A 22,752-nucleotide genomic window follows, 5' to 3' on the forward strand; every position below is an offset into this window, starting at 1 on the left:
TTACACACTGATGCTGCCCTGTAGTATAACTTCAAAATATTCTTGGGTAGTTAACATTATTCTAGTCTGAGACAAACTGAGGCCAAGTAGTTAAATGATTTGGCCAAGATAATGGATCGAATCAAAGGCAACATTCAAATCAATCATTTTTTGGTTTCTGTTTTAGCCTCTTAAAGGGCTCAACTTAGAGACATAGATTAAACTGTATGGAGTGCTTCTGCTTATGTTAGACCTCAGAAAACATTTTAGTGTTTGCCTCATAGTACTATATTACATAAGCTCTCAAAGCATTTGCAGTTAAAAAAAAATAAAACAGAAATCAAATGCAAAATAGTACCTGTTCCAGTGCTGCTTGCCCCTGGATAGGTGACTTCAACATACACTTCAAAGGTTGTTTCCGGATTTTGTCTGAAACAGAATACAGTAGGTACATTAATAATATTTTCAGAACAGAGAGTTGAACCACCTTAAAAATTTGCTTTTTAAGCACACAGTCTTTACGGTGATGGCTTCACACATGTAAGGTTTTTTTGTGTTTATTTTTATTTTTATATTTTGCATGTTTGGATATGAATTAGCAGCTTGCATCTTGTGTACCTGATACACAAATATGGTGTTTAAACATTATTTAAATGAAATTTTCAGAGCTGCCTGAAGGATTTCAGCATCCAACCCAAATGGAAAATAGTCAGTAGAAATTAGGCACCTATCCTCCAGTCTTAGCATGTCATCAGTCTGCAACTCCAGCTACTTAAAAAAGGAACACAAGTCTGCCAATCTGAAAGTGGGAAAAGGAAGAAAAAGAATTTTGGGCATTTTTTAAATCCATTTCCAGAGTTCTGTTCAATTACCTGGACTATAATATACCAGTTCTGGATTAAAATAAACAGCTTGATTCCAGATGGAGATGTACAAGAGCAATTACCTGCAAACTCTGCTTTGTTCATTGTTTTAATCAAAGCAAAAAAATTAAAGTCATTTGTTTGTTCAACAAAATTTTTGTTCCCACCTCCTTCACTTAACTAAACTGAAAGCAGTGCTACACCAGGAAATGAGAAGTGACCTAAATTCACATTCCAATTATTGTGACCTTTGATTTCAGCCTGATGGTACCTATTTAGTTAGCAAAAAAAGGGAAACTCAAGAAGATCTAATGTTATTTTGGGTGGATTGTTGCAGGGGGAGAGGGGCAGAGAGGGATGAAGAAAGGAGGGGGAAGGAATCTGACGAAGTCATATTTAGGACAGCGAAGAGCTTTAAAAGGGGATACCAGGAGCAATACTGCAAGGTCCCATTTAGCAAACACTATTATCACTAAATCCGTATTACCTTCCAGTGCCTAACCATGGAGTTAGCACTTAATTATCACATTATTTAATACCAACTATAAAATTAACCCAAATCACCATTGCAATGCCTCTTAAATTATCTTAAACTACAAATCTCAGCTGTTTATTCATTCAGTTTTATTTTAGCTAGTTCTATCATTTAATGATTCAAAATACATTAATGATTCAAAATTAGTTCTGTAACTATCTGGAAGATGGGATGGAGTGCATGTCTGCAGATGACACCAAGCTGGGGGGGAGTAATAGATATGCTGGAGGGTAGGGCTAGGATTCAGAGACACCTTGACAAATTGAAGGACTGCACAAAAAAACAAAACAAAACAAAACAAAAAAATCTCATGAGGTTCAATAAGGAGAACTGCAGACGTGCACGGGATTATTCTGTCCAAAGTGCACCGATACAGGGTGGGGATCGACTGGCTACTCAGCAACACTACAGAAGAGGACCTGGGAGCTACAAAGGACAGTAAGGTGAATATGAACCAACAATGTGTCCTTGTTGTGAAGAAAGCTAACGGCATACCGGGCTGCGTTAGTAGGAACACTGCCAGCAGATGCAGGGACATGATTCTTCCCCTCTATTCAGCATTAGTGAGACCACATCTGGAGTCTTGTGTCCCACTTTGGACCCCCCACTACAGAAAGGTTGTAGACAAATTGGAGAGAGTCCAGTGGAGGGCAACAAAAATGGTTCACGGGCTAGAAGACATGACTTGTGAAAAGAAGCTGAGGGAACTGGACTTATTTAGTCTGGAGAAGAGAAGACTGAAGGGGGATTTAATAGCAGCCTTCAGCTACCTGAAGGATGGTTGGCTCCAAAGACGATGAAGCTGGACTGGAACGAGGAGCAACGGGCTCAAGTTCCAGCAGGTGAAGTTGAGGTTTCATTTATTAGGAAGAATTTTCCTCATGTGGAAGGCAGTAAAACGCTGGAACAGGCTAACCAGAGAGGTGGTGGAATCGCCATCCTCGGAGGTTTTTAAGACCAGAGTAGACAAAGCCTTGGCTCGGACAATCTAGTTGGAGGTGGTCCTGCTTTGAAAAAGGGGTTGGACTAGATGGCCTCCTGAGATCCCTTCCAACTCTAATTTTCTATGATTCCAGCTATAAAAAGCATTTGTTTCTTTTTAAACAGTAAACAAAAGCTAAACAAAATTGTAAAACTCTAACCAAAAAAAAAAATGTACTTACAAACTTAAGAAGAAAAACTTGTGCCAAAAGCCACTCAACGATTTTTTCCTAAATGCAAAAAATAAGACTGGGCAAAGGGACTGTTACATCTACTTCACTAGCAACTACTGCAGCAGTGTGACTAGTAGGTATTAAACTGTAATGTCAGATTGGGACCCTGGTATCTAGTTGATAGGGTCCTCATTTAATAGGCTATCTAATCCATTGTCTTTATAGCACTTGAGCCAATATACACAGTCAAAAGGGGCAAAAAAAAAAAAGGCATTAAAGACTTGATTCCCTTTTCAATTTAATTTATTCAGGTGGTCTACTAAAGAGTTTAATCCAGCGATTCTAATCAGAGTGCCATGCCTTGAGATTCTTTCAAGGGTGTCACGCAATATTAGCACGGTTAGACGTGTGAACACAAGTTAAAAGATAAATCCAGAGATTTCAAATAAGAATCCATAATGTCAAAAACATTTTGACATGTTGTGGTCTGAGTTCTCTGCGACAGAAAGACTGCTCTATTATTTTTCCACAGTCAAAAAAATTAGTGAGAACTAAGAGCTGGCATTTCTGAGAGGTGCCTCAAGCCTAACAAGGGGTGCTTTGTCTCTAAAAAAAAAGTTGAGAAACACTAGTTTAAACATTGATGTGCTGCAAACTGGACAGAGAATCTTCCTATTGTGTTTGATGCCCTATTACACTATAAAGAATTACACTCATGCAATATTTTTAAGAAGAGGACTCCAAAAATATGAAAAGTAAGGATATCTGTGAATAGACAGAAAATAAAGAAATGGGGTTAATGGTGCTCCTATGGAAACGCACCAAAATACCATTATTTATCAACATTTGAGTTCAGGGGTTAAAGACCTGTTCCTTCCCAGAAGGCTCAACTTCTTTTCTTTCTTTTAAGCAGCACCACTAAAATGTTAGCCAAATATGACATGAGAGAACACTTGGCATACATATACGAGTATTAATAAACACATAATGACAAACTATATGCCTACTCTGTTGAAAAATACAAGCTACAGAGAACAGGGAAATACAGCAAAATCAATTAACAAGATACCATTTTTAGTGTCCTCCTTAATTTAACATCACTTTACCCTATGGCAATGTTTGTTCTGACCAATTGGAAAGAGAAGAAACATGGTTTAGCTTTAAGATGACCCCAACATCCCTTCCTCTCCCCCACTCCTTCCACCACAACAGACTCACCAGCCGACAGTGTTCTTCAAGCTGCTGGGCTGCTCATCAGAAATTGGATCAGTATCAGCTGATATGACTCCTTAAAAAATCAACTATCAGTATCGGCCCCAAAAAATCTCTGTTGGTACACCCCTAATATTTACCAACTTCACTCTTAACAAAGAAGAAAATGACGTACAAGATTTTACTGAACATGCTAGAGTTGGTAGCGGAAAACTAAAGAACCTTTTTCCAGAAGCAAAATCTCACCAGGTAGCACAGACAAATAAAGTCAGGAGATTCTACCAGATAATCTCTCTTATTTTAATAACTACACACTGAAGAAGAATTTTTCAGCCCTTGCCAGAGTCAGTCTATGATATCTGATAGGGCACCACGCCAAATTCCATACCTAATCAAATAAACAAAAAAAGACTCTGATTGACTTTAGCAGTACAGGAGGGTCAGGCCTTATACTTGCCATAACCAAGAACACTTTATGATAATGATCCACAATTTAGTTAGTTTTCTTAAGATTTCCTTATCACTGCCCCCCTACTGATTTCCATCTAATAGCCTTTTTTTTTTTTTACCTTAACAAGATATAGTAAGTTTTAAAAAGTCCAGGGGCCATAAATTTTCACAGCAAATTACAATAACAAAATATGCTTCCATGACTGTCAGTGGTGCTTACTGGCTATATACAGCATGTTCTAAATAGAGAGAAGCGTAGCTATGGACCTAGACTGAGGACACAGGATAAAAATCGGACAGTGAGATCTCCTCCTCCTCCTCACAGAATTATTTCACTTGCCTATAACTAAGCGCTGCAGTCTTATCTTACCTTGCTTACACCTTTTATGTTTTGCACAATTTTTCCTTTATTAAAGTTTATACAGTGGCTGTAAAAATATTTGGGAGTTTATAACATAACACTAACAAGGTGTTTGCTATTTTAAGGTCTACGTTTAAATCTTTCAGTGAAAACATTGCTTAGCCCAGCTGGCAAATAACACATACTATACACATTGATACATTCAGACAAAGAGGCATTAAATTTCACATTTTAATATTCTATGACAAGCCTCTATTTATTTCTGAAATTAAAGTAGTTCTACCAACTCAAAGCTAGTATCAAAGAGTGCATTCAACAAGCTAACACCTCCATAGAAAAATAAAGTCATTGTTGAAATCTGAACATTTTATAAGTTTTTGTAGAAGCAAGGAAACAAGTCCTTCTAGGACTTCACAAATTTACAGAGAACTTACCAAAAAAAGCACAACCGTGCATTACAACACACACATTTTGCAAATATTACTGTGAACCTCATTTATTGTTTAAAACAATACTCCGTTTACTGCCAGGCTTTCTGGTGTCCAGATTCCATTCACATTTTCAATACTCAAAAAATTAGCTAGTTCAAAGATAATGCATTATTCAACAGTATGCAACTAATCATTAGACTACACATGGCTGAATTAACAAGTGAGACCATAAATAGGATTGAAATATCAAGGATATGACATTGCAAAACTTACTTGGTTCATTTCAGTAACTGCTCAGTTTAAAACCTTTATTACTACAGTACTGTTTTTAAAGACAAGTCTTAAGCAAAGTCTAAATATCAAGTTAATATAGTAAAAATGGATGTTACAATTTGCTTAAGAGATATTCCATGCAGAAAGAATTATTTCCAAGACAGTCCACTCCAACAAGAAACTAATTATTGTTTTTTAAATGTTTTTATGTCTAAAACTCTAAATTTAAAGTCTAAATTTTCACTTATGCCAAACTATAAGAAAGGATTAATGCAGAAGAATACCATGTAAAATACTTGCCACCGAAATTAGAAAAGAAAAAGTATACCAATACTTTCCAAAATTTAGGAGTTATTTGAGAACATTGTCTGAATTCTGCCCATTTGCCTAAATATCTTTTTCTTACAAATAAAACATTAGAACAGGTAGCACAGAAGGAAATATTCCACTTAAACTAAAATGGGATTTTCCAAGGAACTGAGTAGAGTTGGGCAGCCAACATCCACTAATTCCCTTATGCTCCTTTAAAAATCCTTCAACTTTATCATCAACTAAATTACAAAAATCTCTTTCTTTTCCTCCTTCCCCACCCCCAACAATAATCTATGTTTCATTTATGCAGCATAATGTTGTCAGTCTTAAAGATCTAAAGGACTTTCTTGTGAACAGGTCTCACATTACTTTCAAAACAATATCTACAGAAAGCATTTCTATCATTGCTGAAATGCAACCATCTCCAGAGAGGAATATGCCATCTGTATTACAGCACAAAACAAACTCTAAACAAGAGTTTAGGACATACATATCAATGAAGAATAGTTAACTTTGCTCTCTTCCGATAAGTTACAACTCTCAAAACTATAGTAAAATATTGCTCTTTAGAGAAATCAGCTGGGACAGGATTGCACTGACGCTGCTGAACTCTTATCTGGGTAACCACAGGCACTTCAGCACATGGTAACTTGCACACACTGTGTGATGTGCTCTGCATGAAACCTAACCAGTGTTTTATCAGTACTACCACCTCTTTTTACTTATTTATACTGAATTTCCAGATCAATGAAACCTGACATCCAGTTTGCCTTCTTTCCTACAGCTTTACATCAACTAAACACTTACAGAACTTTGGCAACTTCCAGATTCTTCTCATGTCAGTTTTCCGCAGCTACAGATCATTTTGGAGGTATCTCCCCTTTGCGATTTTTCACACAAAGAACTACTATATATTTATCTGATGTATAACTGAAGTGCATGACCAAGGTGAAAACTAATTATACTTTTTCATTCTCCGCAGTGTAATATTAACTAATATATCAATATATTTGGTACTATTAGAAAACTGGTCATTAGGACCCCTGTACAGGCAGTCCTCAACTTAAAACATTTCACACTTACAAGGTTTATAAATTGACACCCTGTTTCAACTTTATGACATCAGTTTCAATTTTACAACACTTCATCCAACGCGACACCACACCAGCAAACAAGTTTGCTGCGTCGCTCATCTCCCTGGAGAACATCTGTCCAAACTTCCTTGGACACTTTCCTTAAAAAAGCAGACAAGACTCCAGAAAAATCTGCAGCCAAGACTCCTAAGAAGACTCCAGCCAAGAACCCTTCAAAAAGTCCAACCAAGAGCCTTTCAAATCCAGCAGTCACCTCAAAGAAGTCCTTCCAAATCAATATGATTGGTATTTACAATATAAATACATTCATGTAGTTATATTACTCATCTATAATTGATCGAGTACAAAATTCTGGGGTATTTTTAGTGAAAATAGGGTATTGGGCCTTGGTTCAGGAACGAATCGCCCATTTATAGCATTGTTTTTTTAATGAGAAAATTGGTTCTGAGTTACAACGTTTTGACTTACGACACAACTGGTTCCTGAAAACCATGTTTTAAGTCAGAGGACTGACTGTCTTCTGTTCTTGGTTCTATCACGCACTGCTGACAACTGTGAAAAGTCATCATACCACATCTATGAAAGAATATCAGTAATGCTGTTTTTCCCAGAAGAAAGCTATTATGCCTACAAAAGCTTTAAACTCCTCTAACAAAATTTGCTATAGAACTGAAAAATACTAATTTGTTCTCAACGTTTGACAAACATTTTGGGTTTACTTTTGCTGCAAGTCACTAACAGAAATATAAAACAATGTTGGGTTGGGTAGCTGTAGCTTGCTAACATGGTTTGCAATCCAACAACCAAACTACTTTGTTTGTTAACAGCAAAAAAATACAGCATAGGCTTGACAAATTGTACTCATCTATCTGGCGGTGTCAAGAGACAGGTGGTTAGCCATGCTAGTCTCAAGTCAGGCAGAAGGTCGGGTAGAGTTTCACCTCAGAGATGAACTGCATCAGAGATGCATAAGCTTTTGTGAGCAACAGCTCACTTTTCCAGATGCTATGAAATGTTCATAGCATCTGACAAGTAAGTTGTTGCTCACAAAAACTTACGCATCTCTGACTCTAAGGTACAACTCTAACCGGCCTTCTATCTAGTTGTGCCAAGCGATTCCTTTTCCCTTGTTTCCTTCCTCCAACCAGGAAAGCTTTAACTTTTTACATTTCCAGCAGAGTTCACAACTTAGAAAATCCAGAGTTGGGTGGCAGATAAAATATTTTACCAAACCAATTTCATCAACTTCTGCAGAATCAAAGTCTTCAGATATTTTAAAAGTAAGCTTCTTGCATTTACTCCCTTCCAAATGAGCCAGGTGCTAGCTCACACCAGGCTATCACCCCATTAGCAGTGGACAAGCAACTCGTGTAGCTCTGCTGCAGCTCAGTTTTGCAACAAAGTAAAATTGAACAGAAAACCCTGTCATTTTTCATTGTTGCTATCTGCAACTTCAGGACCAAAAGTAATGAGAGCAAAATTACAGGGAACAAACGTGTGTCTGGTAATACCTCTTACTGGACCAACTGCATGGGCGAGAGAGATCGAGGGGTACAAACAAATCTTGTTTTTCACATATTTCCTGGGCCATCGGGGCTACAATACTCTGATGCTGCTACAAAAGAATGAGGTCAGTGTCGCTCTACTGTTGCCAAGGAAAGCTGCAGGTAGCAGAGGCACCATCTACTACAGAGTACAAGGGATTCAAGGAAGGCTGAGGACAGCTCATTCACACAGCTACTAGGACTCAATCAGAGATGTGTAAAATAGTGGAAGTTCTCTATACACTCAGAGAAGCCAAGAGGTCAAGCAGGCAGTACAGCTTCCCGTTTAGCAAGAAGGGCAGGTCAGAATAAGAACAGCAAATTCCCACCCAAAGCCGAGATCAGGGAGAAGAGTCGCAAAGGAGTCTATGCACACTCATCTTTCCCAGCAGCAGGGATTGATTCTTTCTGTAGGTGTTATCAGAGGTGGATAGTAAGGAACCTCCACCTTTGCAGCCTTTGAACCAAGAGGCACAGTCCTCTGTTGCACAGCTCTGCCATCTTCTCCTCCTCCTCTCAGCCCAGCCTCTCTGATTTCACTGTACTTTTCAATCCCACTCTTCCATCATATAAATGGGATTTTAAAACAACCCAAATTACATCTTCTTTGGTTATCTCTACCACTCCCACACATAAAGCCATCCAGAAGAAATGTCAGATTGCAATCATCTGACAAGGAACTTCATTCAGTTTGCATTATACAAAGCACACTGGGGTCTTGAGCAAGTTTCCCCTGAACAATGTGAAACTGAAACATGCTTCAGTATCTTGTATTACTTTATACTAGCATGTTTAGAAGTATGTCACCTGCATCTCTTCACCCTCCCGCACGCCAGCATTTTCCTTCTCTTGACAGTAAGTCACTGCCAGCACAAGTCCTGCTTCTCCTTTGATGAAAGACCTGGTTTTGAAAACACATAAAACTTCTGTACTTGTAAGTGCAGATGACAATGACCTGTTCTAGCACTGTTCAACTTGATCTTCTCTCTCAAGGTGAGTTGTTATAAGGACAGCCCCTGTAAAACACCATGACCTTCATTTGAAGGCCCCTTAACTGTTAACTACCATAACAACTAGAAAAAATATATTTGGAACAAGAACCTATGGATATTAACCACTGGCACAGCTGCAATTCAGGGACACAATCAAAGCTCTCCTTGCAGAAATCTTATATTGTACACACAAGGACATATCCAACAGACAGAAATACAACTGCAGTTCTGTCTCTTAGATATATCCTTATTACAGCACTTTTAGTCTTTATCCACGCTCATGCTGGGAAGGGCCATTTTAGCCCTGGCCACACCCTCAGGTCCCCAGCCACATTTCCCCCACCCTATTGTGCCTATTGGCATGGGCAGGGGCAGGAAGTAGAAACCAGAGGAGGGAGGGGGAACCTGGAGACCAAAGATCTTGCTGCAGTCAGAACAGTGGTGGGGAGGGACAGCTCTGTGGGAGCCTCACGGATCATATGGCCCCAGGGCCACCAGTTGGACAGCCCTGATCTATATCTTTACACTGCCTGGGTGATAAACATCAAATGTTGTTACTGATACTTGGCTTCTTAGTGCTATGTAGTCAAACAGCATACCTGTTGCAAACTTCACTTGCACTGCACTACTGAATTTTTTTTAAGTCAATGAACGTAACTATGACATTCAAGTGAATACCCAAGTATGGCTCTCAGCTTCACTAGAAATTCATTATAAGCGGTTTCATTTTAAGCCTCAAAATTCTCGATTCCCAAAAAGAGCTATAAAATTAAGTGTCTGCTTTCTTCCCAGAGACCTAAGGAAGGGTACTCTGATACCTAAAAGCTTGTCCATGTCTCCCACCCATGCAGCTGGTCCAATAGAAAATAATCACCCACAAGAATTCCTGCCTTCTAAAAGAGTGTAAGGAAGTTCTTACAGTTTAAATATCCCGAATTATTGGCAGCCAGTTTTCATAAAATGTCTGGTTCCATCTGACTCTTTTTATATATTAAAATCAAAAGCATGAAATAGGTTGTAAAGGCATTGTTTGCTGGCCCCATCCTAATTATACTGTCATTTCTGTGTCCTTTGTTTTGTAAACATTACCTTTGTATAGAGATATATTTGGACTGCAGTCTATTCAGTTAATTTTTCTTCAGCTTTTTATCAAATTACTCTCTTTTCAGTCCAATTGGGTATGGCAGTAAATAAAAATAACCGACTAAAGGATGTCCCTGTATTTCAAAATATCATGACAGAATAAAGCACAATGCTGTGTCATGGTATTACAAATCTTTATTTCAACTGCAATTAACCTCTTTTTGCAATATCTATAGCAGCCCCTTTAATTGGCTCCCAAAAACATGCAAAAAGGAAGCCACTGACAAAGCAGCACCCCAAATTGCTGATTCTGCAATTCTGTATCCAGGCCAAGGTCAAAGTACTAAAAAACCCCTTGAATTTAAAAGGCTTTGTTACCTGCATACAAATTTTGAAAGAAATAAACAGAACATGGAACTGTGTAATTCTGGATCTTTTTAAAAGTCCTTCATCAATTCCTGCTACCTCTTGCTCTAGTAGAGCGTTTCAGATAATGCTCTCCACACCTCTGCCCCCTGGAATACTACATACCGTATTACTTCCTTCTGCTTCCAACCACTCCACCAACTTTCTGTCCTGGAATTTTCAAGTGTCAGACAAAGAATAGCTCTAGTTTATTTAGAAAGGTAATTTATTTTCCTACTAAACACCTGGGATTGGTATAACTAGCGAGCCAATTCTGTGTGTTAAACAACAACATTTCTACTAGCTTACAGACCACTGAGTGTTTATTGGACCCCTCTGCTGTTTCTCCTCATTCTATTCTGCTGCTTACATAAAAATTACACAAAATGTTTACAAATTGTCTGTTCCTGTGCAATTCAGGTGCAACACTTCATTACTCAGGCTTATTGAAAACGCTTTTCAGTCACAAATCTCATATTTGCTTCTAGTAGTAAATGAGTAATTTTCTGTATTAAGTGCAATAGCCTTTGTATAAAACTCTGAAATTTGACTGGTAGTAAACTCCAAAGAGTTGCTCCATATTTTTTACACTTCACTTTCCAAAACTATCCAAGAGCAGGGAGAGGTAACCAAACCAAAGCCTAAATCCTCATTTTTTTCTCTTAAAACATTGTATGCCTATAAATTAATCCAACCCTTGATTTTCCACTCAATTTAGTGGAATTCCTAGAAAACAAATGACAATACAATAAGTTGTTCTATTTTTCAGAAATATACTATCTTATTGCTTCTTCCGTTACATCCTCCTAACATGCATTCTTTCAAGAGAGATGCTGCTCACTTAGACTAACAAAATAGCACTCCAAAACAAAGGAATTTTCACTTTTCGGAAAGTTATGTCTACTGACTGCATACATTCTCATTAGCTAAAATAAATTCTCTTCTCCTCTATCTGAGAAAAGATCTACCTGGAGAGGAGAAGTGGAAGGAAAAAGAAACTAATCTCAAAAAGGGCCTACTTTCATTTGCCATTAAAAAAAAAACAACAAAACAAAAACTCAACAGGTTTGAAGCATGTCTGCAATTTGTAAGTTATGTTTACAAACTTAATTTTTTTAGAAAAGTGTTAATTTAAGCGCTTGTCAAATTTACAATGGTGAACTGAACCATGAACTTACATACTATTTCATCAAATAATTCCAAATGTCTTTCTTATGTCCAATTCCTTTACTTTTACGCATATGACTGGTAATAAATTTGTGGGAATGTAAATCAAAAAAAGGACTTGCAAGACTGCACATAAGCAAAAATCCCTGTTGGCTTATTAACGCTTTTATTTCCCATAGCAATGCAAAAGGTGAAAGCTGCTGTAATGAGGATGTTCAACAGAAAAATCTTTGGGCGACTTACAGAGCAGCTGCAAAGCAGGCAGCCCTGCCATGAGTCTCTCACTGGGGGAGACTCCCTCTTTCTGCACTCTTTTTAAGGCACGTTTTAAAGTTCAATCTTATTGCAGGCACACAACAACTGTATTAAGAAATACACTAAGAAATGTATCAACTACTCCCCCAAAAGCCAAACCACTAATCTAGCAGCAAACAATTATTAACTGGCTTCCCCATACAATTCTTAGAAGAGGTCCACATAACCACTACTTAACTCTGCAAAATCACTAGTGTTTCCTTACGAGAGAGTGGGAAAAAGAAGGCCTTGCATATATCTTTAGGGCCAATGAACTCAAGCTGTGACAAACCAAGCTCCAATAACATGGCTGTCCTAACAGAGTGCCTGTCATCAACAGGGTCTCAATTCAGGAGCCCTTGCTGACTACAACAGCATAGCCAAGATGTATGACCACTACACACTACAACCCCAATATCAAAATCCACATGGAAAACAAACAAACAAACAAAAAAAGAGAGGCTCAATACTCAAACAAAACAGACAAGCTAACACGTTCTGTGCCAACCACAGCTGGCAAACAGACCGAAGGATTAGCTTAATACTGAATGCATTGCAGTAATTAATCCTGATGTGGCAACGGCACGGGGAGTGGTTGCAAAGTCCATCTCCGCAAGCAACAGACAGAAGGTGATTCTCCTGTAGCCATTACCCGATGCTTGAGCAAAACTCCAGAACTTCAGCAGCATCACGGATGGTGACCCCAACCCATGCCAATGCAGCAAGCGGGTTTGAATACAAGGACAAAAAGCACCCGCCACCTCTCTTCATCCAACCCAACAACGCAAGAATTGGCATGGGCTGGGTTCATTGACAATCTGTTGAGGTCCTTTCCGACCCCAGCATCTACAGGCTCATCTTGCCCCATGTCCCATTTGTGGCCAAGGGAGGCACGAAGCCAGGGAAAGGCACCACCATAACCCGCTCCATGACACCTCCGGGGAGGCGCCGAGTATCATCAGGACGTCGCCAGACACCCGGCTCGCCTCAGTGGCATGACGCGTGTGTCCGGCCTTTCCGCGAGAAGATTCTCCTGGAGAACGTAGCGTGCGCAAGGCCACTGTGGGGGTGGACTCCGTGTAGCTAAACTCACAGCATTAAGACAAAGCAAAGAGAGGAGAGCCCCCCCAAAAAAATACAACCCTCTTTTGCAGCCCCCAGCATTTCAGGTGCAGGCGCCCCCCGCTCCACAGCGGCCCTTGTAGGCCTTGTCCAACCCCCACGCCTCGGCCTTGCTCCCCGCCCGGCTCGGCCCCACCCAGCCCCGGGGCGCCCGGAGAACAGCGCCCGCCCGTCCCCGCAGGCCCCGTGGGGGGCGCGCACGCCGGGCGGCTGCCCTGCGGCCTCTCTGCCGGCCACTCACTTGATGCGGGATCCCATGATCTCGGGGGCGCCGCATGGGCCCGCACGGGACGGCTGCTACACGCTGTGCTCCGCCCGCGGCCCCTCACGCCAGCCCGGCCAGCGCCATGGTCGCCTCACGCGACGCGGGGGCTGCTGGGAGATGTAGTGTGGCCGGGACTCGGGCCGGAGGGGAGGGGAGGGGGAGTGCCCCGCCTCCTGCCCCTCGCGTTGCCATGGCAACGCACGCCGTGCGCTCAACCACCGCCCAGCCTCGGGGGGCGGGACCACGGCCGCCTAGTTTCCGTCCCGGGGGGCGGGGCCACGCCTCAGAGACCTGGCAGGGGGTGGCAGCCAGCCGAGACCTTGCCCTCAGCAGGCAATGGCTGCCCGAGGTCAGGCCGCAGCCCTGCCCTCAGCTTCACAGAGGGCATGGACCAGAAGAAAACCCACCTGGGGCTTATGGCCCTGTCAGAAAGGGCTGTCACTGTGCTCCTGCACACCTGTGCCCCCCTCCACGGGCCCTGTGGAGTGGGGCCTGGTGCTCCTCCCTCGTTTCCAAAACTGTATCGCTTCCTAAATTATGACTCCCCAATGGGGTGCTCCGTGTGCAGGGGCTGGCGAAGGCTGAGGAGAGGAACTGGGTGTGCCTCTTCTGTGGCAATGGATCAGCTCCAAAAGCAATACAAGCTGGCCAGGAAGAAGTACAGGACCTGAGAATAAATATAAAAGAGGCTCTGAAAAGGAAGATCCAGTCAGCTGACAAATAAAAACTCAGCTGGATCCAAAATCAGAAGAGCTGCCGCCAGGCTATAACGTACAATATGGCCTGGCAATCGGGATCAAAGAGAAGAGCGGCAATTCGATGAATGTGGATTCAACACGTTTTCCAGGACATAAGTTGTGCTAAAAAAAAACTTTTGTCCAACTTGAAACCGGTTGGAATCAAAGATGAGGTTCAGTAAGGAATTAAGGAGCTGGAAAATTGCCTAGAGAAGGATTTCCAAGGGTTACAGACCACCACAGAATCCAGTGGAGGAATCTGGCAATTCTGAGAATATGGGCAAAACAAATACTTCCAACCAATTGTCTCCCACAGAGAACCTGATCAAAGGAACAAGGCTGTCCCAGCATAGGTCATATAAAACAAATAACACCCCCAATAATAAATAAAATAGTAATCTAAAATAGTAATCACTAAGGGAAAAAAACCTGTGAGGCTTATTTGGTTCATAGCCCAACTAAATGGTTGGAGAAAAAGAGAAGAATATGCCTAAAGTTAATCTGTGCACACCAAATTCAATAGCATTATGGCAACTAGCCCAGAAAAAACGACCAAGTTACTGAGACTTAGTACAAACAGTTTGGAGCCTGCCATCAGCTGGAGATGCCTAGAACACAGCCACTTGCTAAGAGGAGAAGGGAACAAGTCATGCCACCTGAATTGGGAAATGACCAGATGATACTGTTGTTTGACCATACATGTTCCAGGATGTAATGGTCCAATTTATTGATGCTCAGCTAGCTGTGGTCTTGCAAACTAAAATCACCAAAAGGAAACAAAGGACACAGTGAGGTGCTGGTATTTACTGTAGCACCAAAGTTCTTCCATGCTGCAGTCCAGCAGAAATTAAAGTGGCTGCTACTGAGAAAGGTGGTTACTGTCTGCTGTGAATTGTGTAAGTATAAATCTGTATAACATAGAATACAAAGGAGGATTCTAATTTGAGTAATACTGTTTTGAATGTTTCCCCTATTCTGCCCTTTAAAGTTTTATGGGCATAACTATTTTCGTTATTGTCCTTTTTTTTTGCCTTTTTTAGACAAAATTATTATACTAGCAAAAGGCTTGATGTGCATACAGTTATACTAGTGTAAGACCGACTTACAGAGTTGACCATCCTTCCCCATGCAAGAATAGCTATTCCATTACAAGGTACTTTATATCAAAATAACCAGAGTCTTCCCTATGGAGGTTGCAAAGTGGTATAAAGCTGCCTGCATATGCTGAGGAATGGAAATTCCAGACTAATCAATCAATATCTAAATACCAGTAGTAAAATGTACTGGGCACTGTTACACTATTTTCAAAAGGTGAGAGAAAAGTATTCAAAACTGAGTGTGTTCCAACACAGTGACTTGGTTTAAAATACTGATTAAAGATTTACTCACAAACTTATTCCACATTCACAGGTAATTCAGAGAAAAATTCAATACGTGCAAACCGTTTACACTGACAATGGAACACCAACCACCATCACACCATAATTGATGCCAACATTTGAGATCTAAATAATCCACAAAAGATGACAGTGTATGTGACACGAGTGCTATAATGTCCCTGGAATGAATTCAGTATTGATACTTAATGGGTGCTTCTGCATGAGCCACCCACTGTGCAGTTATTTAGTACTTGTATAACCAAGTACTAAATGACTGTGCAGTAACCAGTGTTGCTGCGCAGTAGCATCCTGGTGTGGTTGCCTAGTGACACTCACTGCGCAGTAGCTTGTTAGTACTGTGCAGTAGCATTGCAACACAGTGTGTGGCCAGCAACACTACTGCGCAGTAATAACAAGCTACTGCACAGTAAATGTCTTGTGTAGACACACCCTCAGGCATTCAAAAAACATGAGTTTGCCCCCCCACACCGCATGTGTTAGTCTTTAAAATCATGATTTTAAAATAAAACACATGCATTTGGGATTTCTTTAATATGCTTTCTGATGTTTGAGCCTGTGGGATGCATATCAATCATTTTGCAAACATATCGCTACAGCAAGGTTTATATCATAAGCTGTCATGTGCCCAAGTGTAAGAGTAGCCACTGTGGTCCCCTGTGACAATGGCTTGACCAGTGGCATGTTGCAGAAGTTCATAAATAAAGGCAACTCTCTTCTCAGCACTCTTTGTTTCCCCTTTGTTATGTTATGCTGGAAGAAAACACAGGGCAAAATTTTTGCACTATGGAGGTCAGTGGGAGTTTTGGCATTGGCTTTAATGAAGCAGGATTTCATCCTTAAGCTTTGACAAAAATGGGGCAGAAGAAGACCCATTAGACCATCAGTATGGAAAGAAACATACCCAAGAACTGGTGAAGATAGTTACAGCATTTCTAAAATACCATGAAAGCAAGTAATATGTTCAGAGGCAATGACATCATGGTTACATGTGTGTAGCAGGTCCATTTCAGTGGGAATATGAAATGGAAAGCAAACAGATTAACAAAATCATTAAATATATCAAGAATCCTGTGATCCACGCAAATATGTCACCTAGTAAAGGCATCCTTTTCTTTACAAGAATCCTGGTGGAATTAACCATTATGTCACAGACTATTCCAACCAGCTAGTTTAAATGCCTGTACAATCAAGCTACATTGTTTTCTCACTAGGAGGGTGGTGAGGCACTGGAACAGGCTACCTAGAGAGTTTGTAGAATCTCCATCCTTGGAGGTGTTTAAGACCTGGCTAGACAAAGACTTGGCTGAGATGATCTAGTTGGAGATGGTTCTGCTTGGAGCAGGGGGTTGGTCTAGATGTGATCTCCTGGGGGTCCCTTCCAACCCTGGTTTTCTGTGTATCTATGATTCTATGAATACTTAATGTTTAAACTGGTTTGAAACCTAATTATTCGTGGTCTTTATGGTGTATCCAGTTAGAGCAACTATTGAACACTATATTTTCCAAGGGGAAGTTTTAACAAGCAGTGAAAGAACAAAGGGGTTAAACCTCAGGGGAATGCTATCATTCAGAATAAAATGGCCTTAGTTTTCTTGATGACCATGAGCTATGGCCACTTTACTTTTGAATCACAGCATCCACACAGGGATTTAATGTGTTGTAATGCATGTAAAGTGACCCCACGACTTTCCTGAGTATTTGTGACCCTAACTGATAATCAAGGCATTAATCTACCATTTGCGGATAAACAAATGATTATAGTAAATATGAAGGTAATCATACCATAATGCAAGGGTTTCCAATAAAATGGCTTAACAAATTAGTCATTAATAAAAACTGGATTTAGGGAAGGACATAAAATGCAAGTGCTACCCAAAGAGAACAGTTTAGAAGGTATAAAGTCTAATCATAAGAATGCAAAGAATACAAACAGTTTTGTAAAAGATATTACTTTCTTTACAAAATATAAATTTAATGACCCTGTCAAAATGAAAAATCTGGTTTAGACTTACCTATGGGGTCACTACTACTATACTCTTCTTATTTTGTACATATGATGATTGATTCTAATCCCTTACATAAAATATTAATCTATCCTGAGAAGCCTCAGAAATGCATAATGGAGCAGAGCCCTCTGATATTATACAAATTATACTTTTTATACTATTGTAGGATTGAGAATTTTAGAAACGTTATTTTGAAAGAAAATCTGTTGACGTTTCTCAACCATATTTCACAAATTTATTTTAAGAAAATTAGGAAATATTTCAGTAGTATTCAAAATACAAATTGTATCATTGATCAAAATCACTAGATTAAATAGAAGCAGGTCTACATGTAGGCATACATGTTATAAAACTATTTTAATAAGACATTTATATTAAAACACATAATTCTGAAAAAAGTGAATGTGTTTGCAGAGGCTTTGGATGTATTGTAGCTTTTCTGCACTGTGAAGATATTGTGAATTATTTGTATGGTATTAATACTGTCCATGACTATATACTGTGCATTACTTCATGCCTAGAAGTATATTAACTCTTTTAAGGTCATTTATAGGTAACCCTTATTCTTATGCCTTGTAATTTTGCCAAGGGATACATTCCACAGTATGATCTAATACTTTCAATATGATCAAAGAGTGCAGTCTATGCTGGGAACAGCTATATTGTGGAAAAGCCTAAAGCACATCACAATACACATTGCTTCTTTGTAGTGGAAGTCAGATTTTTTTCATACCAATAACACAGAATTTATTATATTGTGTAGTGCATTACCCAACTGAGGTCCCTGCAATGAACCAGCATATTTAGTGTAAATGTTATATTTTAGAAACTATGTGCTTCTACTTTTTTTCTAAGCTTTTTTGGAAGAAGTTTGTTTTCTGCCTGTGCAATACCTCATTGTCCCTAGAAACTGTAACTCTGTTTGAGTCAACCAAATGCAAATTAATTAATTTTCTTTAAGAAGGTACTTACAGTAAAAAAGTCTTATTTTTCAAATTATATTTAATAATTGTAATTATTTAAAAAATCAAAGTTTCAGATTTTCAGGGAGGTGCCAGGAATATTTTTGGCCTCTGTAAAATAATATCTTACAATAGAAATAAGGATGGTGAAATTATCTAGTGTCCAGTTCTCATGCATAGCATCCATCAGGACCACTTTAATGAGTGAAAATCTGGATGATTTCTCTATACTATGTATAATTATGAGAAGCAAAAATCAATATACTATCATGTGAACGTCTCACCACAAACTGGCCGCTGGGATGGGAAATATATACTGTCCTCACTGTTATCCAGTAGAGCGAAACTGTATGCCTCATTTTCCTTCTCTGTGGTAACACTGGCAAATGGACATTGTTGACAGGTCAATTGACTTGACTTTGAAGTCAAGGAAAGAAAGCACAGTGTTATAAGCTATTTATGACCATATATGTAATAAACTTATTTTAGAGCCTGTAGTGGAAGAAAAGGGAAGGACAGATTTACCGTCATAATCTAAATGTCTAATAATCAGTGTCTAAAATGAAAAGAACAATTTGAAGTGAAGGCAGCTTCTGTTTGTAAAGACAATTCTAGCATGTAACTTGTACATAGAGTATAATAGTGTTACAGAAAAGGGCCCAAAGATGGAGAGGCAGCACAATACATTTGTCATGGAAAAAACAACAATTTTAAGAGCAATCTTAGGACTTTGTTTCATGCAGGCAAAGAAGAATTCTGCTGTGGATGTAGGTAAGAGCTATGCTGATTTCTTCATTTCACCCACTCTGTTAGCAACACTTCAGGAAGATGCTGAATTGAGCTTGTCTTTAACATCCCTGACATTGGAAGAGCATAAAAGTCCCAGTGTAGAATGACTGTTGGCATTTTGAGCTCTGTGTCATCTTGCTTTGCCTAGGAGCAAGACTAATGCCCATCCAAAGAACTGTGAAAAGCCCGTTTCATTACCTGCAACTGGGGGACACAAGACAACCTAAAAGATGAAAAAAGGGAAGTGTGGAAATGTTTTTCTCTCCATCTGCCTAATATTCACTTGTGTTCCATACTGTAGAGCATCACTTTTTTCACCTCACCTGGTTTATTTATGTAAACAAGCTGCTCATTAAGTAACACAAATTACATTTTCTCCAGTTCTGTTGACAGCATTAATGTCTGCAGCCAGCTCAGTAGTTTGGTGGTAATTGTATTACATTTGCAGTAAGGTGGAGACAGTGGAGCCCCTCAGGAAAGGGAAGGGTTTAACCACACAACTGTTACAGCAATGCCTGCTGGCATATCCATAGAGCAGCATTTGTGACTGTCTCAGACTAGATGAGCTGATTAACTGTGAATCACCCTCCCAGTAGAGATGAGCCATTTAACAGCGAACAAAAGGGAGGCAGAAGGGAACCTTCAAGCAGAAGAAAATAATCCAGGAATTAAAGAATGGGTGAAAGCTTTAGGATACTGCCCAGACTGACCTAAAGGCTCAATTCACTGCCTCCAGAGGTAAGGAGCCTATATTGTGTGCTCCAGGTTGGATTTGGGTGACTGTGGCAGAGCCTATGTGCGAATGCCTGAGGCACCCAAGGCAGCAAAAATACATGAGAAAACAATTACTGCTTCTCCTCACTCAGTGACAACCCCTCTGGAGTATACTCTGATCTGAATTTCTTGGGGAAATGTCTCTACTAGGTTTCAGCCATCCTGAATGGCAGAAAATTAAATATTTACTTTTTTTGGACTATTTTTTGTTCCATCCTCCATAAGCTCTTATACTTTAATGCCAAGTTGAGTTCTAGCTGAATAATATTGTTCACTTTTGAATATATTTTTCTCCAAATATTTCAGTTGACAAAGGAAGGAGCAAAAGTCCACCAGAATTTGTAAACTTACCCACAGCTTACCAGAAATATCCATACATGTTGGAAGTACAATACTGGGCTGGATACTTGGCAAGAATCTTTTCTCTTTTTTCTCTGTTTCTTGGATGGAGTAATAAAAAATTCTGCTGTTTGGTTTAACAAAGTCTGTTTATTTGTCAACTCGAACTTATCTCTAAATCTCAGTGATTTCAAAACAAATTTAATCAATCATAAAACAACGTTTCTTTCATATTATCTGAATTAACAGGACCTCTATTTGCACTATATTTATTCACAGTATACAGATGCACATTATATAAACTTTCTACAGTTAGTCTCTAAGGGTAATTTATCACTTTCTCTCATACACACACATTCATGCACCCTTTTGCTGCCTAACTGGCACATGCCTTCAACATGTGATTTCAGTCAAATGCAAGTTATTGTGCCACCCTCGAATTTGGAAATTTCTAAATTATTATAGGATCTGCCTCACTACGTATAGCCCAGATCATTGTCTCATCTAATGCTATCAACTCTCTCCAGCCATGGCCAGTACTTGAAGGCATGAAAGGAGACATAATGCACCGGAATTCTTGTACATGAAGTATTGTTTTGTGGCCTTTGGTAAGATTGGCTTATATTCTGAAAAATTAGAATTATTTCATGTACCATTTCCTCATACACATGAAGAAAGAATAATCTGTAATTAGGACAAGTTGTAATACTCAAGTTGTTCTTTGGGAAGCATGGGAGGAATGCAGCAGTTGAAATGAGAGGTGGGGATATAAATAAATATATATATATCTTTATGTATATATATACACACACAAACACACCGTGAGACACTGGCTGCAGCTGGAGTACTATGTCCAGTTCTGGGCCCCACACTTCAGGAGGGATGTGGAGAACCTGGAGGGGGTCCAGAGGAGGGCCACCGGCATGATCGGGGGCAGCAGGGCAGGCCCTATGAAGAGAGGCTACGGGACCTGAACCTGTTCAGCCTTCACAAGAGAAGGCTGAAGGGGGACCTGGTGGCCATCTATGAACTCACCAGGGGGGACCAGCAGGGTTTGGGAGAGACCTTGTTCCCCCGAGTGCCCCCCAGGGTAACAAGGAATAATGGCCACAAGTTGTTAGAGAGTAGGTTTAGACTAGACATCCGAAAGCACTACTTCACAGTCAGGACAGCTAGGAGCTGGAGCCAGCTTCCAAGGGAAGTGGTAATCTTTGACTTTGGGGGTCTTTAAGAGGAGGCTTGACGTCTACCTGGCTGGGGTCATTTAAGCCTGGTTTTCTCTCCTGCCCAGGGCAGGGGGTTGGACTAAAAGATCTACAAGGTCCCTTCCGACCCTACTTCTATGAATCTATGAACCAGCGATCCAGACAGAGTCAAATGGAAGTTTTACAGGGCTGGAACACAGGGGAGAGCAAAGAGAGCCCAGCATGGTAGCAACAGTGTAATTGTTTGACAACAACAGAATGAGTAGTTTCAGTCAAGTGGGGAGATACAGATCCCTGTAGTTTGGGAAGTACTTTCTCTTGAGTACAAAGACATCAAGTTGGATACACTGTGACTGAGTAAAGGATGTTATGTTGAGACCAGAAAGTTTTGACTTTATTATTTTAGAATGTGAAATTCTGCGTGAAGAAACTTTATCAAATGCTTAAAAAAATGTAATCTCAGATTCCTGCTAGAACTTCCATATTGATCCTGGTATTTTTCAATGGGGATAGCTAAGCTCCGGCTTTGATAAGGGGTAGTATTCCCCTCCCCAGCTTTGTCCTCTTTCACATTGCTTGCCCACGATATGGAATGGGAAAAGAAACTGCACAAGTATGGGTCTGTATTCAACCACATGATGATATCACATTGAAAATAATAAATGTGTTTGAAGTAAGGACTTTGGGGCTTCAGGAGCCTGACAGGATCCAATAATGTGTATCTTCTAATATGAATAAAGGATTTAACACAAAATTGTGTTCGTATGAATGCTAGAGATGGTGCCATTTTACAATTCCTAAATTTTGCATGAAAAAGTAATAAATCTCATTACACAGTGGGCATGTCTACACATGCCCCTGACCATGCATTTGGTACTGCACTGTCATTTAGTACGTGCTAAACTTCACAGTACCTGCCAGTCCCAGCAGCGCATGGTTATTTTTAGATGCTACATCGGCATAGCGATGAGGTACGGAGATGTAGCTCATTGCTATGGTGACAT

At 40.0% G+C, this 22,752-nt stretch overlaps 1 protein-coding gene across 4 annotated transcripts in view; it reads right to left on the reverse strand.

Moving 5' to 3' along the window:
• The window catches only part of DENND1A (DENN domain containing 1A), a 284,733-nt gene extending 271,085 nt beyond the window's left edge, over positions 1–13,648 (reverse strand). For 3 of the 4 annotated variants that reach the window (XM_019541015.1, XM_019541013.1, XM_019541014.1), the window contains exons 1-2: positions 13,513–13,647; positions 338–408 (exon numbers count right to left, since the gene is read on the reverse strand). In XM_019541015.1, coding sequence (XP_019396560.1) covers positions 338–408; positions 13,513–13,529 — 88 coding nt within the window. In that variant the 5' untranslated portion in view covers positions 13,530–13,647. Of the gene's footprint in view, positions 1–337; positions 409–13,512 lie in introns of all 4 variants that reach the window. The other variant, XM_019541012.1, reaches the window with a different exon arrangement.
• Positions 13,649–22,752: the final 9,104 nt, after the last annotated feature.

Source organism: Crocodylus porosus, unplaced genomic scaffold (assembly GCF_001723895.1).
Source record: "Crocodylus porosus isolate Cpor-Errol unplaced genomic scaffold, CroPor_comp1, whole genome shotgun sequence".
Taxonomy (NCBI): domain Eukaryota; kingdom Metazoa; phylum Chordata; order Crocodylia; family Crocodylidae; genus Crocodylus; species Crocodylus porosus.